Below are 18,505 nucleotides of genomic sequence, written 5' to 3'. Positions count from 1 at the left end.
ACACCCCTCCATAATCATGCCACAGGAGGGCATCAAACAGGAAGGCTAGAAAACTATAAGCACCCTTTCCTGCTTCAGGTCACGTTCAAATTTTGTCTAATGGCTTGAACAGTCCCCTGTGGTTCCACACTGTACACCAGGGCAGAAATTCCAGTCACACTGCGTTCAGTGGGGTTGCTAGCCCACAATGTCCTTAGAGAAGGGTTGAAGCATGTGTGGGATGTCAGCAGTGTCAAAGGTTGTCAAGAATGTCATCCGGCTGCTCATCGCACTGCAAACTGTCATTTTCAACCACAAAATGCGTGGGAATCAATGCCTCAAGGGAAGGGATGGTTTCATTGATGCACTTTATGCCAGATGCTGAGACCTTTTCATGTCGATTCTGAGTGGTGGTGTGTCTGAAACGTTGCTTTGGCTACACACAAGAAAACCCTGTGATTTCAATGCTGGCCATTATGGTTCTAACCTCCATTGTGGAGGCATCAGAAGAAAGGGTAAAATATAGGTAAGAGGGGGGTGCGATGACCTTCTTATCATGTGACATGTCCACGATGGCATCGGGCAGAATTGTGGTGAAATTTCGTGCCAATGTGACATTATGAACCCAACGTACACCTAAGATGAACTTCTGAGTTCTGGCCTTTTATTTTATTTTCAATTTTTTTTTATGTGTTGACACTTTGCTATCTGAAGCGTTGCAGAGCCTGAAAGTGACATCGCAGGACTTCATGCTTTTGCATCATTATAGAGGAAGGTTGTAGATACTTTTGAGCCAAATTTCAATGGGAAATACTATGGAGTTACGAAAGAGTGATCTCTTAATTGTGTTGCACAGTGTATATTCAAATCCATACCTAACTTTTTGCCTCCAGTACTTCCGGGTTGCCTATCAGTGTACCTTAAAATGTAAGCAGCTTTCACGGCTACATTTCAATTACTTAACTTGCTGATAACTGATGGTTAGATTGACATGAGTAACTCAGGTTTCTTGCAAGTTCTCCACCTAAAACTTCATCTGTGTCCGTTTTTATGTATGTCAAGCAATTTATGATGAGTTGACCAAAAACATAACATAGCTGAAACAGTCATAACACTTTCTAAATATTATTGTGTGCAGAGCATCAAGACACCAGTTCCTGGCATCATTGTAGCAACCTGGGCTGTGGTCATGTTGTTATTATGAGGTTGAGGAAAGGGTGAGGGTGAGGGTGAGTAATCTTGTGGAGCACTAAGGTGCTGATGAGACATAATGCGATTAACAACCATTTATTATGAACGTCTACAATCATTTGGTCTTTTTCCCACCACTGCCTAGCAGTGGCTGTTTGAGCCTGTGCCACCCAAAGATGCAGGGTTGGACGTCTGCACCCGACGAGGAATCTACAGGCCCAGGCACTGTCTGAGGTCAGTGCTGTGGCTCCGTAATGGGAGAGTCACTGTGGACTCATAGCAATGGACTCTGAGGTGGTGGTGGCTACACATGCTTCATTGTATTCACCAAGGCATCCTGCAATTAGAGGAGATGACTTTTCACCAGTATCCGTGATGCAGATGGAATGGCCTAACTCTGAGAGTGAGTGAATGGAAGGCAGGGGTTTTATAGGAGTTGATGACATGGTTCCTCCCTGTATGGGTGACTGAATGTGCTCCCATTTTATGAACTTGGCAGTGCTCTTGTGTGGCCTAATGCTTCACTTCAGAGCTTCGGAGCATGCCTTTATGCAAAGTTTGCATCCTGAAAGGTGTTTTTACGAGATCCGCAGGTGGAGTTATCATGTGCAGCCTTGTTACAGAAGATTAGAGTGTCTGCTCTGCTCTGCTGTTTGAGGGCTGAATCATGTGTTCCTGATGTTCCCACTCACACACTGTGAGACAATAAGATTCCTGTCTGTCTTTACTTCAGCTCCTCTGGGTGTTGAGACATTGGCTGTGCCACCATTGCATAGCCAATAAATGTGTTCCATTTAATGTCGTGTCAGCTGGTTCTGTCAAACTTTTATTTCCAAACTTAATTACCATACTGCTGTGCAACAATATGTTTATTGCATCACAACACAGATAAGATGGACATGGATTCAGTACCCAAAAACTAACCACATACTGACACAATATGGCTACCACCATGGGTGATTATATAGGTTCGAATAACTACAAAGTTAAGATTAAATTAATTTTCCTTTGGTGCTTGGCAGAACATGTTAATAATTCAGGTGAAGATTCCCAGAGAACTGAAAGCCAATTTTTGATCACATAAATATAATTTTGCAGATCATGAAGTGTTATCCTTTTTAATATCACTTATGAAGTTACATTACACATTTTTAAAATTGAAGGTAATTGAATTTGCAGTTGAGATTTTGTTGCTTTGTCAAAACTGGTTATGGAGTTCGGCTTTAGAATTAATTATAATGTTTCTGAAATAGCATGTTGAAATCTTACAGTTTTCACATATAAGTTCCATGGAATGTACATCAGTAACAATGTCTTAATTATTTCTCTTAATTAATTTACAAATACAGTGTTACTTTTGTTCCTTACATAAAAACCGTATCTTAACAGTTGGCTGTATCATAATTACTATAACATTTCTACATATAAATTTCACAAATCATAAACTGACCTTTTGTTTACATAACATTTCACATATGACATCTTGCATTCCATATCTTCTTAGTCAATCTCTCCTCGTCCATCCTCATGATGTGCCCAATGAATTGTAACCTCCTCTTCCATATCTTGCTTGATATGGGTTCAATATTTTCATACAGTTCCTGTCGTGTTCTGTGTATCCAGACACTCCCATATTTTTTGGTGCCCTGTATGTCTCTCAAAATTTTCCACTCCTCCTTCTCCAACTCTATACCAGCTCCCTTGCCGAGTGTTATCATATTTGATGAATATGGAGCAGTATTTCTTCCAGTTGTTGTGATGTTGTTGTTGTGGTCTTCAGTCCTGAGACTGGTTTGATGCAGCTCTCCATGCTACTCTATCCTGTGCAAGCTTCTTCATCTCCCAGTACCTACTGCAACCTACATCCTTCTGAATCTGCTTAGTGTACTGATCTCTTGGTCTCCCTCTACGATTTTTACCCTCCACACTGCCCTCCAATACTAAATTTGTGATCCCTTGATGCCTCAAAACATGTCCTACTAACCGATCCCTTCTTCTAGTCAAGTTGTGCCACAAACTTCTCTTCTCCCCAATCCTGTTCAATACCTCCTCATTAGTTACGTGATCTACCCACCTTATCTTCAGCATTCTTCTGTAGCACCACATTTCGAAAGCTTCTATTCTCTTCTTGTCCAAACTGGTTATCGTCCATGTTTCACTTCCATACATGGCTACACTCCATACAAATACTTTCAGAATCGACTTCCTGACACTTAAATCTATACTCGATGTTAACAAATTTCTCTTCTTCAGAAACGATTTCCTTGCCATTGCCAGTCTACATTTTATATCCTCTCTACTTCGACCATCACCAGTTATTTTACTCCCTAAATAGCAAAACTCCTTTACCACTTTAAGTGTCTCATTTCCTAATCTAATTCACTCAGCATCACTCGATTTAATTTGACTACATTCCATTATCCTCGTTTTGCTTTTGTTGATGTTCATCTTATATCCTCCTTTCAAGACACTGTCCATTCCATTCAACTGCTCTTCCAAGTCCTTTGCTGTCTCTGACAGAATTACAATGTCATTGGCAAACCTCAAAGTTTTTACTTCTTCTCCATGAATTTTAATACCTACTCCGAATTTTTCTTTTGTTTCCTTTACTGCTTGCTCAATATACAGATTGAATAACATCGGGGAGAGGCTACAACCCTGTCTCACTCCCTTCCCAACCACTGCTTCCCTTTCATGCCCCTCGACTCTTATAACTGCCATCTGGTTTCTGCACAAATTGTAAATAGCCTTTCGCTCCCTGTATTTTACCCCTGCCACCTTTAGAATTTGAAAGAGCGTATTCCAGTCAACATTGTCAAAAGCTTTGTCTAAGTCTGCAAATGCTAGAAATGTAGGTTTGCCTTTCCTTAATCTTTCTTCTAAGATAAGTCGTAAGGTTAGTATTGCCTCACGTGTTCCAACATTTCTACGGAATCCAAACTGATCTTCCCCGAGGTCCGCTTCTACCAGTTTTTCCATTCGTCTGTAAAGAATTCGCGTTAGTATTTTGCAGCTGTGACTTATTAAACTGATAGTTCGGTAATTTTCACATCTGTCAACACCTGCTTTCTTTGGGATTGGAATTATTGTATTCTTCTTGAAGTCTGTGGGTATTTCGCCTGTCTCATACATCTTGCTCACCAAATGGTAGAGTTTTGTCATGACTGACTCTCCCAAGGCCATCAGTAGTTCTAATGGAATGTTGTCTACTCCCGGGGCCTTGTTTCGACTCAGGTCTTTCAGTGCTCTGTCAAACTCTTCACGCAGTATCTTATCTCCCATTTCATCTTCATCTACATCCTCTTCCATTTCCATAATACTGTCCTCAAGTACATCGCCCTTGTATAAACCCTCTATATACTCCTTCCACCTTTCTGCCTTCCCTTCTTTGCTTAGAACTGGGTTGCCATTGAGCTCTTGATATTCATACAAGTGGTTCTCTTCTCTCCAAAGGTCTCTGTAATTTTCCTGTAGGCAGTATCTATCTTACCCCTAGTGAGACAAGCCTCTACATCCTTACATTTGTCCTCTAGCCATCCCTGCTTAGCCGTTTTGCACTTTCTGTCGATCTCATTTTTGAGACGTTTGTATTCCCTTTTGCCTGCTTCATTTACTGCATTTTTATATTTTCTCCTTTCATCAATTAAATTCAATATTTCTTCTGTTACCCAAGGATTTCTATTAGCCCTCGCCTTTTTACCTACTTGATCCTCTGCTGCCTTCACTACTTCATCCCTCAGAGCTACCCATTCTTCTTCTACTGTATTTCTTTCCCCCATTCCTGTCAATTGTTCCCTTATGCTCTCCCTGAAACTCTCTACAACCTCTAGTTCTTTCAGTTTATCCAGGTCCCATCTCCTTAAATTCCCACCTTTTTGCAGTTTCTTCAGTTTCAATCTGCAGTTTATAACCAATAGATTGTGGTCAGAATCCACATCTGCCTCTGGAAATGTCTTACAATTTAAAACCTGGTTCCTAAATCTCTGTCTTACCATTATATAATCTATCTGATACCTATTAGTATCTCCAGGATTCTTCCAGGTATACAACCTTCTTTTATGATTCTTGAACCAAGTGTTAGCTATGATTAAGTTATGCTCTGTGCAAAATTCTACAAGGCGGCTTCCTCTTTCATTCCTTCCCCCCAATCCATATTCACCTACTATGTTTCCTTCTCTCCCTTTTCCTACTGACGAATTCCAGTCATCCATGACTATTAAATTTTCGTCTCCCTTCACTACCTGAATAATTTCTTTTATCTCGTCATACATTTCATCAATTTCTTCATCATCTTCAGAGCTAGTTGGCATATAAACTTGTACTACTGTAGTAGGCATGGGCTTTGTGTCTATCTTGGCCACAATAATGCGTTCACTATGCTGTTTGTAGTAGCTAACCCGCACTCCTATTTTTTTATTCATTATTAAACCTACTCCTGCATTACCCCTATTTGATTTTGTATTTATAACCCTGTAATCACCTGACCAAAAGTCTTGCTCCTCCTGCCACCGAACTTCACTAATTCCCACTATATCTGACTTTAACCTATCCATTTCCCTTTTTAAATTTTCTAACCTACCTGCCCGATTAAGGGATCTGACATTCCACGCTCCGATCCGTAGAATGCCAGTTTACTTTCTCCTGATAACGACGTCCTCTTGAGTAGTCCCCGCCCGGAGATCCGAATGGGGGACTATTTTACCTCCGGAATATTTTACCCAAGAGGACGCCATCATCATTTAATCATACAGTAAAGCTGCATGTCCTCGGGAAAAATTACGGCTGTAGTTTCCCCTTGCTTTCAGCCGTTCGCAGTACCAGCACAGCAAGGCCGTTTTGGTTAATGTTACAAGGCCAGATCAGTCAATCACCCAGACTGTTGCCCCTGCAACTACTGAAAAGGCTGCTGCCCCTCTTCAGGAACCACATGTTTGTCTGGCCTCTCAACAGATACCCCTCCGTTGTGGTTGCACCTACAGTACGGCCATCTGTATCGCTGAGGCACGCAAGCCTCCCCACCAACGGCAAGGTCCATGGTTCATGGGGGAAGACAGTTGTTGTGTAATGTCACAATTTGGCATTATGTGACAGATTTTTCTTGCCATAAGTTGTTTTCACCGCATACCAAAGCTTCTGCAAAAGCTGTGCCCTGTCTACTGCACTACTGTTGCTCTGTATGCCGCCAGTTATCTTCTCCCACAAATAACGAAAACTGTTGACTTTCTCAACTGCTTGCCCATCTATCTTCCAGTCAAACTTAGTGTTCAGTGTCTTGGTCTTCTTATATGCAATCTTGAGTATGACCTTTTCTGCTGTTTTGGCTATATTTTTAGTGCTGTCTTTGCTTCTTCTTCTGTCTCATTTAAGAGTGCCATGTCATCTGCAAATGCCAGGCATCCACTGTTGAATTATGTTGACGTTGTACCCTATTTGCACACCTTTGATCTTCATGTTACTATTTAGTTGTCTCCACTCTCTCACTTCTTCATCCAAAACCAGGTTAAATAACAAGGTGTATACGACCCGGGACAACCGGGAGTTCTGGGAAAAACCCGGGAATTTTTTAGAATTTGGGAATTTTTCGTTGTTTTAGTTTTCAGTTAAATTTTTGTAATTTTGACTGGAAAGAACTGATACTCTGACAAAGGATATTACTGTATCCTGCTGCTGCAGAATAATACAGTGGCATTAAAACATGAACGAGAGGAAAAAACAAAAATAAAATTTATATTGCAAAGGAAATGCACCATATAAAATAACACAGTGCACGTACAAGCATCTGCCAACAGCAAAATGTGTCGAAGGCTTTAGGAAGTCTATGCAATGCTTCATAACAACGAATTGCCTCCGATGAGCATGACATCACAACTGTTTACATTAGATTCAATTAAGCAGTTATGAGCGAGCTCATGCACACGCGCAGTTGAGTTACGTATGAGTAATACCTTCTCCCACTTCTGGCTACAGAAATGTGGCTGTTGGCTGTGTAAGCAACAGTAGCAGCAACCACCCTCATGGGGTACCCGGCAAAATTTTACTGGTGTGCCCAAGCTGCCAGATTCACACGTGTGCAGCAGGCATGTCCCCTCTTCTTCCATCATATCTCTCACTCCCTTCCAATCACTTTGAACTACCATTCTCTTTGCATACTCAGCTCTGTGTTTTTTCAGAAGATCTAGGTTGATTCTGTTAGTGTTTATGGTCCTATGTTTCCTTGCTCTGTTGGGTATCCATCTGCATTTTATTTCAACAGGGTAGTGGTCTGATTCCATCCTGCTATTTTTCCTCACATTTGTGTTCATAATATCTCTGTGATTCTTGTCACGGATTGCTACATGGTCTAGCTCTTTTCCCCCAATCCTGTTTCCCGGGCTGACCCACATTGTTTTCTTACTTGTCTTAGCTTTGTAATGGGTGGTCATTATTCTCATTTTGTGTCTTCTACATAGGTCCACTAATCTCTCACCATTCTTGTTTGTTCTCTTGTGGGCTGGATAATCTCCCATAGGATCTCTAAACTTCCTTTCCGTGCCTATTGGCGAGTTAAAATCTCCTTGCAAAATAGTGACACCTCTTTTGTCCACATCTGTCACTACCTTATCCAGAGTGGACCAAAAATTTTTCAGTTCCTGTTTGTTCATCTTAGTTCTTATGATTTGTTGGTGCATGTGCATTTACTGTTGTATAGGTTTTGTTTCCTATTTTCATTGTCAGATATGACCGTGTTTTGTTTACGCCCTTCCACGCAGTGATACTATCCAGCTATCTATAATCTACTACAAACGCTGTACCTATGTAACTTGTGTAAACATCACATGGTAGTATCGCATTCTTCAGTACGTTCAGAATTGTGCATTTCATTAAATATTGTGCCATTCTGCTACATCACAACCACTTGATATCTCTACTTCCATTGAACTGATACGGCCTATGCTGATGACCCTTACCCTGCTTCTGTCAGTCTCTTGCACATGTGACAAATGCAGAACTTCTCCTATGTCTACACAGACTAGTTTCTCTGTATATTTCAGTATTTTACCATGCAAGTTGATACTAAGCAACCGCAATTTAATTGGATTGCGTTGTTCCGAAATGAACCTTATGGCACTTCATTACTGGCAGTAGTGCTTAAATGGAATGACTTATCTTCCAGCTCTATTAAGCATTGTTCCAGGCTATCTTTGGCATCATGTTTACTCAGAAATTCCAGGTCAAGTGTGACATCATAGCTGCTGACAACTTTAGAATGTACTTCCACACATGGCAAAAATTATTTCCCTCCCACTTGGAATTTATTACTGCCAAACCAAGTGAATGAACTGCCAGTTCATCTTCGCCAAAGCAGTTTTAATCCAATTAGTTTGCAGTATCAGTTATCTTTATGACACCAGAACATTCCGGGACTCAGAAATAAAGTTGATGAACTACTCATTTGTATCGATGAAATGAATTCATCTAACCAAATTGGCATAATCTGCCTCTCTGAACATCAAGTGACCAGTGGTATAGATATGTTAGACATTTCAGGATTTAATCTAGCTTCCTACTTCTGCAGAGAAGATATGGATGGAGGAGGAGTTGCCACATTTATTAAAAACTGCCATAAATTCAAGAACATTGACATTAATAAATTCTGTTTAGAGCAGCATCTAGAAGCATGTGCAACAGAAGTAGAGTTCCATAACAGATCTTATATAATTGCAACTATTTACCGAGCACCTGCAGGAAATTATAATCTATTCATAAATCATCTAGAAGCTCTTTTGGGTTATTTAACAGGAAGAAACAAAGAAATTTTGATTGCTGGTGACTTTAATACATATTTTCTAATGCAATCTTTCAGTAAACATTCACTGCAGTTAGTAATGTTGTCTTTCAATCTAACTCACACTGTAAACTTACCAACTAGGATCACTAAATCATCAAGGACAGCCATTGATAACATTTTTATAGACAAATCAAAGGAACAAAATCATATCATAAAACCTGTTATAAATGAACATGCAGCTCCTTGTTTTAGATGTAAATTCTAAGCAGATTATCAAGACTGCTAAATCTGAGTACAGGAAAGTAGTCAATCAACCAAAAATTGAGTGTTTTAGAAAACTGCTCAAAGATATGATCTGGAAAGATGTTTATAGTGCTCATGACATGAATAAAAAACATAACACATTCATGAACAATGTCAGTACCATGTTTGAAAACTGTTTTCCTCTAAAAGTTACTCGAATTAAACAGAAGTCTATAATAAAACCATGGATTACACAAGGAATAAAGATTTCCTGTAAGACAAAAAGGAAAATGATCCATCGACCAAGAATAGTTCCAATGTTGATGATTTAGCTAAATACAAGGAATACTATAAAATATTAAAAAAAGTAATTCAGACATCTAAAAAAATGCACTACGAGAAGAAGATAGCAATGTCAGGGAACAAAATAAAAACAATATGGGATATAGTGAAAGAGGAGACTGGTAGAACCAGAAAGGAACAGGAGCAAATAGCACTAAGGGTAGATGACACATTAGTAACTGATGGGCATAGTATGGCAAATCTATTTAATAAGTACTTTATATCTGTTACTGATAGACTGGGAATGTCAGGATCAGTAAATAATGCCCTTGAATATCGGAAACTAGCCTTTACAAATAGCTTCAGGTACATGAATATGTCACTCACTTCACCAAAAGAAATAACCTCCATAATAAAATCTTTAAAAACAAAGCATTCTAGTGGTTATGATGAAATATCAACAAAGTTAATTAAGGCATATTCTTGTGAATTTAGTACAATTCTGAGTTACTTGTGTAGCCAGTAAATTATAACTGGGACTGGCTAAAAAATGCAGATGTTAAGCCTCTATTCAAGAAAGGGGATAAAGAGATACCATCAAACTACAGACCGATTTCACTTTTGCCAGCATTCTCAAAAATTTTAGATAAAGTAGTGGACAGGCAGCTTCTCAAACATTTGACCACAAGTAACATATTATCAAGAACACAGTTTGGATTTCTGAAGGGTTCTGATATCGAGAAGGGTATTTACACCTACAGTGAAAATGTACTTAATTCATTAAATAACAAGTTACTAGCAGCAGGTATTTTCTGTGATTTGTCAAAGGCATTTGATTGTGTGAACTACAACAACCTTTTAAATAAATTAGAATTCTATGGTGTCATGGGCAGTGCTGCAAAATGGTTCAAGTCATGCCTCGCTAACAGGAAACAAAGGGTGTCAGTGCAACGGACTAGTGAATTAAGTCATCAGTCATCATCAGAATGGGAAGAAATTACATGTGGTGTCCCACAAGGATCCATTTTAGGGCCACTGCTTTTCCTTGTGTACATTAATGATCTCTCATCAGTTACACTGCCAGAAGCAGAGTTCGTTTTGTTAGCAGATCACACAAGTATTGCAATAAATAGTATGTCAAGTGTAGTTTAGAAAGATCTGCTAATGATATTTTCATGTGTATTAACAAATGTTTTAAAGCCAACTCACTGACATTAAACTTGGCAAGGACTCACTACATGCAATCAGAACCTGTAAGAGGTTTCCACCCAGCATATGCATAAAGTATGAAGAAGAGCAGATAGAAGAGGTTGACAGTCTTAAATTTCTGGGATTACAACTTGATAATAAATTCAGTCGGGAGGAGCACACCACAGAACTGCAGAAACGCCTTAACAAATCTGTATTTGCAACTCGAGTGTTAGCAGACATAGGCGACATAAAAATGAAAAAGCTTGCATACTTTGCCTACTTTCATTCCATAATGTCATATGGTATAATATTTTGGGGTAACTCTTCAAGTCACACAAAAGTTTTCAGAGTCCAAAAGCGTGTAATACGTATTATTTGTGGAGTAAATTCACGGATGTCCTGTAGAAACCTCTTCAAAGAACTGGGTATACTAACTACTGCCTCTCAGTATATTTACTCATTAATGAAATTTGTCCTAAATAATATATCTCTTTTTCCAACAAACAGCTCAGTTCATACATACAATACCAGGAACAAAAATGATCTGCACAAGGACTTAAAAGCACTTACTTTAGTTCAAAAAGGGGTCCACTACTCAGGAACACTCATCTTCAATAATTTGCCAGCAAATATAAAAAATTTAGTTACAAATAAAGATCAGTTTAAAAGGATCCTGAAAGACTTACTAGTGGCCAACTCCTTCTACTCCACTGACGAATTTTTTAATAGAAACAAATGATGTATTGTATATATATTCATACTATTAGTATTGTTATTTCAGATTAAAAAAAAAAAAATATTGACATGTTCCACATCCACGAGGATCTCCTCAGCACAGATCTATGGAACGAAAAACTAATCTAATCTAACATCTCCCCCATTGACACCACTGAATGTACAATGAAGGAAGTACAAATTCATTACCCCTGACTTGCCATTGATACCTGCAATCCTGTGTCCAATAGAAACTTAAATACCCTTACTTCTGCACAACATTTCATACAATAATCTGCCAGTGATTCCATATACTGGCTTACTGTGCTCAGATTTACATGGGGCACTGCATGGTGTCACAACATTCCCATTTTTGTTTTGCACCATACTGTGAGCTTCATCCTGCAACCATCTTCCCTGTGTCTGTGGAAACCTATGCTGACAGTCCCACTCCAAGTGCTGACCTCTCTTACACCTCCCATACTGAGATATCCTACAGTTACACCAAATATGACGAGTTTGACTATATTGATAACGTGTTTTTCACATTAAAAACCATCCTGCTTTCCCTGAGTCTGGTCACCACATCTATTTTTGTCAAAGCCATTGTAGTTTTCTATCTTTGTTTAATGGCTTCAGTAATACTACTCACCTCTTACATGAAATTTCACCTGGTAAACTGCACAGGAATGTGTCTGACACTATCTGCTCTGCCTTTTGAAGAATGACTTTGTTAGCATTGTCACTATCTGTCAGTTCATAAGTATTAATATTTTACTTCGTAATTCAGTCTGTAAAGGTTTCCCTGCCCCCTTGCCTCTGTGTAACACTGTTTAGTGGCTCTTGGTAATACCTAGTAGTATTCTTCCTCTGATATAATTTCAACAGCCCTTCCTGCAAGGAAAGAGCTCCTGAAAGGAGCGAGTGTTCAATAGTTTCTCGTGGCACATCACATATGCCCCAGCATCTCCTGTTAATTTCCACCAAGCTATTCTCAACAACTGATAGTCATTCCACCCTCTTAGTTCATGGCAGTGAGTAGAATGTTCACGAAAGTCAAAACATCCTCACCTCATTTACCTAAAACAGTAGTCACTAACTTTGCGGTACTTTCATCGATGACAGATATGATCATACTAGGAGAGGACTTGAGGGCTGTTCCTGTCTCTCCTCCCATAACCTCTCTTGTTCCTATGTAACTATGTTATCTGCTCACATTTAAGCAATCTGATCAAGTAAGTGGCGAATTGCCTCTTGAGCTGATACCTTCTTATCTGATGCCACCCTGCTCATTGTCTGCTACTGCCAAAACCCACCTTACAAGACCATATAGTATTTATAGTCAGCAATTAGTTGTATTCTGCTGAATGTCATTACTGGACTGCCACTGCCATTGTTGCTCCATGTTAATGTCCAACTTCCATTGTAGCCTACATTAGCTCTTCTGACATCAAACACAGGGGCTCGGGTTCTCTAATGGGTAGACAAGGCACTTTTAATCAAGTTCAGCTTAGAGGTATTTGTTTTATAGAGACGAGTTGTGTCCACAACAGCAGACGAAGAGTGGGTATTGAACCCACAGTCCTCGGTGCCTGATGCATAGTCATGAAGATGCCTGCAGATGCTGCACCCAGAGTGCTGCAGTAGGCCATAGTGAGGTGACCTTATGTGACAAGTGCCTCGGTAGCCCAATGGTCAGTGTGAATGGCTGTGGGAGGACTGGAATGGTGTTCCCTCAGCCTCATGATGCCAGCTTAGGGGCTACTTGAGTTCAGTAGTACCACTGGTCATTGACAAGATGGTTGTGCTAGTATACTAAAATTGGCATGGTAATGAAATGCTGCTCTGGCTGATTATGTTAAGCAATGCAATTATGACAATGGGCATTGCAAAGCCAGTTCCAACATGCCCATCACTGCTCTGCCAACTCCATGTGATCTGGGGTTTGCTGCAAGCCCGTGCGTGCAGGATGTGGATGCCTATTTGTCACTGTCAAGGTGTAAATCTCATGTCTAACTGTGAATAAAGAGTTTGGTACAACTGGTTAGTTGCTGTGGCTTCTGTTCCTGTTGTATGGACATTAGCCTCAACTACATTGAAACTGAAATGTCTGAGTGAGTATCAGTCACATCATCATGAGTAACAGGAGAGCAGCTTTCTATCCCCCAGCAGCCTTTAAAAACTGCACCACTACAGTGACTTGAAAAGATGTTTAAGATGAATATCAACAAAAGTAGAACAAACGTAATGCAATGTAGTTGAATTAAATCAGGTGATGCTGAGGGAACTACATTAGGAAATGACACACTAAAAGTACTAGATGAGTTTTGCTATTTGAATAGCAAAACAACTGATGATGACTAAAGTAGTGAGGATAAAAATACAGTCTGGCAACAACAATAAAAGTGTTTCAGAAAAACAATTTTTTAGCATCAGATGTAGATTTAAGACTTAGAAAGTCTTTTCTGAAGGTGTTTGTGTTTAGTACTCCTCTGTTCAGAAGTGATACATGGATAATAAGCAGGTCAGACAAGAAGAGAATGAAAGTTTCTGAAATGTGGTGCTACAGAAGGATGATGAAAATTAGACATGTGGTGCTACAGAAGAATGGTGAAAATTAGGTAGGTAGATTACATAATTAGTGAAGAAATACCTACTCAGGTTGGAAAGAAAAAAAAATAATGGCACAATGTGACTAAAGAAAGGGGTTCTTTAATAGGACATATCCTGAGGCATTAAGCACATGTCAGTATGCTAATGGAGAGAAGTGTGGTGCATAGAAATAGGAGAGGAAGATTAAGGTTGCACTACAGTAGGCAGGTTCGTATAAATTCCCTGACAAAAAAGTAAAACACTCACAAAACTTTGTCAGACATCAGTTTAACTTCATGCATGTACACACCATCGGATGATATGTAAATGATTGGAGCTTTAAATCTCTGTGACTAGTTGAACAGCTAACAGAGTCCATTAGTGTTGTTCATGTTTACTGTTGGTACCAGGCCTCATAAGGTGTATAAGGGGTGTAAGCAGTGTCAGATGTTGTGTCATCTCTGTGGAGACATGCAAATGCCACATACTCATATGAGGAAGCATTGTTGGTACCAAACAGAGTTTGAAAAGGACTTCTTTGTTGGTCTTCATTTGGCCTACTGGTTGAATTGTGCAATATCCAGATATGTATGGCATTTGGATGTGACAACGGCCCAGTGCTCTGCAAGGAAGGTGAAGGTAGGCATACCACTCATCAAGATTCCATTCAACCATGTCTGTTCACCAGAAGACAGATGTACTGTATTGTACACTAGGCACATCAAAACCCATTCGCATTTGTGCCTGCCATTCAAGTACAAGTAATGGACTCCCTGCAATATGCTGTGCCATTACACAACATTGATCAAAAACTAGCAGTAGCTGCACTAGCAAATTACTGTCACATGTGTAGGCTGCCATTACCAACACAACACAAATGGCTACATCTGGAGTGGTGCTGTGACCAGGAACTATGCACAGTTGATGAATGGCATCACATCGTGTATGACTTCAGTTCATGGTCGTTAGGTGACTGAAGGAATTCTGATGGCACAGCAGTATAGACATCTGCTTTATCATGTGTTACCTCACACGTGACTGTATTATGGTGCCATTTTTCAACAGCAAAATGTTCGTCCATACATGGCATGTGCCTCTATGAATGGTCTGTGTGATGTTGAGGTACTCCTAAGGGCAACAAGATTCACATATCTGTTCCTGATACAACATGTCTCAGGATATTGAGGACCAGTTACAACAGTTGTGGGTCAGGTTGCCTCAGGAGAGGGTACAATGGCTCCCTTCCTAATGGAATCAGTGCATGCATCCACTCCAGAGGGAGTGCTACATTTTACTAATAAGTTAGCTTATTCTGCCAAGTTCTTTGTTAATTTGATTAAAGTTTGTAATCACTGAAATAACCCTCAGCTAAGAAAGATTAATTTTGCTCCCCCCGCCCCCACCACTACTCTCAGTTCTTCACTTCTTTTGTCGGGCATGTAGATGTAGGTTGCAGCAGTTATCCAGGGATGAAAAGGCTTACACAGGATAGACCAGTATGGAAAGCTGCATCAAGTCAGTCTTTGGATTGGCAATCACAACAACTGAACATCATTTCACATTTATCTGTGAATCTTATTAAGTACCTTTTTAATGTTTTTGGCTGATGTGAGTTGTTTAGATCATCTTCCATGAAGAAGTGTTCTCAGCAATTTCTACCATCACCACCCTCTCATTGTACCATTCTCTGGCAAACAGAGGATCACTGAATATAAGTGCTTTAATTCAGTATGTATTCTGAAATATCATCAGTTCTCAATCGAATGCTCCACATAATTATTCATTAAATCTCACATTGTTTAGAGTAATCTTTCGCAGTATTCATATTTAAAAATAAAATTGTTTATATACTTATCCACAAAGATGCTTGTTCTTTAAAGTGCTGAATATGTACCCCTTATTGGATCACAAAAGAGGTTTCTCTTGTTAATATTAATCTGACTTACTGATTTTTTGTATTATTCCATTAGTTAACTACACTAATTACAGACTAATTGCAAATTATTATTTTATTATTATTCTAGCCAGAACCAGAGAAACAGGAAACTGTAGTTTCCAAATATCAGGTAGAGCCTCCTCCTGATCTTCGCAGCCAGTTTCTGATAGAAATGGACAGAAGGGAAAAACAACGAGCAGCAGATGATGAGCGAAAGAGACAGGAAGAGAAGCGACGTGCTATTGAGGTATGATATGATATAGTTGTCAGTGTAATGACTCTGTTAAGAATGTGTGACAGAAAGAAGGAAACCATTAGAGTTGGTGTCCTTGCCCAGTTAGACTAAGATGAGGGAAGATATGCTGTGGCCATTGAGCATTGTGGCCATTGTTTTCTACACTTGCCTAATTCAAAATTTCTGGATAATATTTTGTAACCAGCTCTTCCTAAATACGAGTACGGAGTCTTAACTGTCGGTCTGATGTGAGAAATGATATTGTTACATCTATGAAGAGTAATTAACAGTTGACCAGCAGTTTCAGTAGTATCATTAGCACTGGCTAATGTGACTTGTAGAGTTAGTGAGCCGGCCGGTGTGGCCGTGAAGTTCTAGGCGCTTCAGTCTGGAACTGCGTGACTGCTATGGTCACAGGTTCGAATCCTGCCTCGGGCATGGATGTGTGTGATGTCCTTAGGTTAGTTAGGTTTAAGTAGTTCTAAGTTCTAGGGGACTGATTACCACAGATGTTAAGTCCCATAGTGCTCAGAGCCATTTGAACCATTTAGAGTTAATGAAGTAAACATGTGTTTCGTGGATACATCATTGATTTATTTCAAACTCCTGAAAGGTCTCTTTCATTTAAATATGTAATGCACATGATGGGGGCATCCAAATATGTATGGGACATTTAATTCTCTGATACCATCCTTCTGTGACAAATTTGGTGCGTTATAAGAAAGGTTAGTACATTACATTGCCAACATTACAATCAATATTTCTGTTTACTGTGTGTAATTATGAACCATTATGCATGCTTTGTGTGATTTAGAATATAATATTAAAGCTTTTGTGTAAATAATTTAGCAGTAAAGGAGACAACCCACTGAATAGTAGAAGTGCTGTTTTCTCAATAGGCACACAAAAGAGACTTTCCACATCTACGTCTACATCTGCATGATTACTCTGCAATTCACATTTAAGTGCTTGGCAGAGGGTTCATCGAACCAGAATCATACTATCTCCCTACCATTCCACTCCCGAACAGCGCGCGGGAAAAACGAACACCTAAACCTTTCTGTTCAAGCTCTGATTTCTCTTATTTTATTTTGATGATCATTCCTACCTATGTAGGTTGGGCTAAACAAAATGTTCGGAAGAGAAAGTTGGTGACTGAAATTTCGTAAATAGATCTCGCCGCGACGAAAAACGTCTTTGCTTTAATGACTTCCACCTCAACTCGCGTATCATATCTGCCACACTCTCTCCCCTATTGCGTGATAATACAAAACGAGCTGCCCTTTTTTGAACCCTTTCGATGTCCTCCGTCAATCCCACCTGGTAGGGATCCCACACCGTGCAGCAATATTCTGACAGAGGACGAACGAGTATAGTGTAAGCTGTCTCTTTAGTGGACTTGTTGCATCTTCTAAGTGTCCTGCCCATGAGACGCAACCTTTGGCTTGCCTTCCCCACAATATTATCTATGTGGTCTTTCCAACTGAAGTTGTTCGTAATTTTAGCACCCAGGTACTTAGTTGAATTGACAGCCTTGCAAATTGTACTATTTATCGAGTAATCGAATTCCAACGGATTTCTTTTGGAACTCATGTGGATCACCTCACACTTTTCATTATTTAGCATCAACTGCCACCTGCCACACCATACAGCAATCTTTTCTAAATCGCTTTCCAACTGATACTGGTCTTTGGATGACCTTACTAGATGGTAAATTACAGCATAATCTGCGAACAACTAAGAGAACTGCTCAGATTGTCACCCAGGTCATTTATATAGATCAGGAACAGCAGAGGTCCCAGGACGCTTCCCTGGGGAACACCTGATATCACTTCAGTTTTACTCGATGATTTGCCATCTATTACTACGAACTGCGACATTCCTGACAGGAAAACACGAATCCATTTGCACAACTGAGACGATACCCCATAGGCCCGCAGCTTGATTAGAAGTTGCTTGTGAGGAAAGGTGTCAAAAGCTTTCCGGAAATCTAGAAATACGGAATCAACTTGAGATACCCTGACGATAGCGGCCATTACTTTGTGCGAATAAAGAGCTAGCTGCGTTGCACAAGAACGATGTTTTCTGAAATCATGCTGATTACGTATCAATAGATCATTCCCTTCGAGGTGATTCATAATGTTTGAATACAGTATATGCCCCAAAACCCTACTGCAAACCGACGTCAATGAAATAGGTCTGTAGTTCGATGGATTACTCCTACTACCCTTCTTAAACACTGGTGCAACCTGCGCAAATTTCCAATCTGCAGGTACAGATCCATTGGTGAGCAAGCAGTTGTATATGATTGCTAAGTAGGGAGCTATTGTATCAGCGAAATCTGAAGGGAACCTAATCGGTATACAATCTGGAC

General features: G+C 39.8%; 1 protein-coding gene across 1 annotated transcript in view; it reads left to right on the top strand.

The window, feature by feature from the left end:
- The window catches only part of LOC124795570 (dynein regulatory complex subunit 7), a 319,826-nt gene that overhangs the window by 30,701 nt on the left and 270,620 nt on the right, over nt 1–18,505 (top strand). The window contains exon 3 of the mRNA XM_047259642.1: nt 15,985–16,143. Coding sequence (XP_047115598.1) covers nt 15,985–16,143 — 159 coding nt within the window. The remainder of the gene's footprint in view (nt 1–15,984; nt 16,144–18,505) is intronic.

This window comes from Schistocerca piceifrons, chromosome 4 (assembly GCF_021461385.2).
Source record: "Schistocerca piceifrons isolate TAMUIC-IGC-003096 chromosome 4, iqSchPice1.1, whole genome shotgun sequence".
Classification (NCBI taxonomy): Eukaryota; Metazoa; Arthropoda; class Insecta; order Orthoptera; family Acrididae; genus Schistocerca; species Schistocerca piceifrons.
This window is presented reverse-complemented; position numbering and strand designations above follow the sequence as displayed.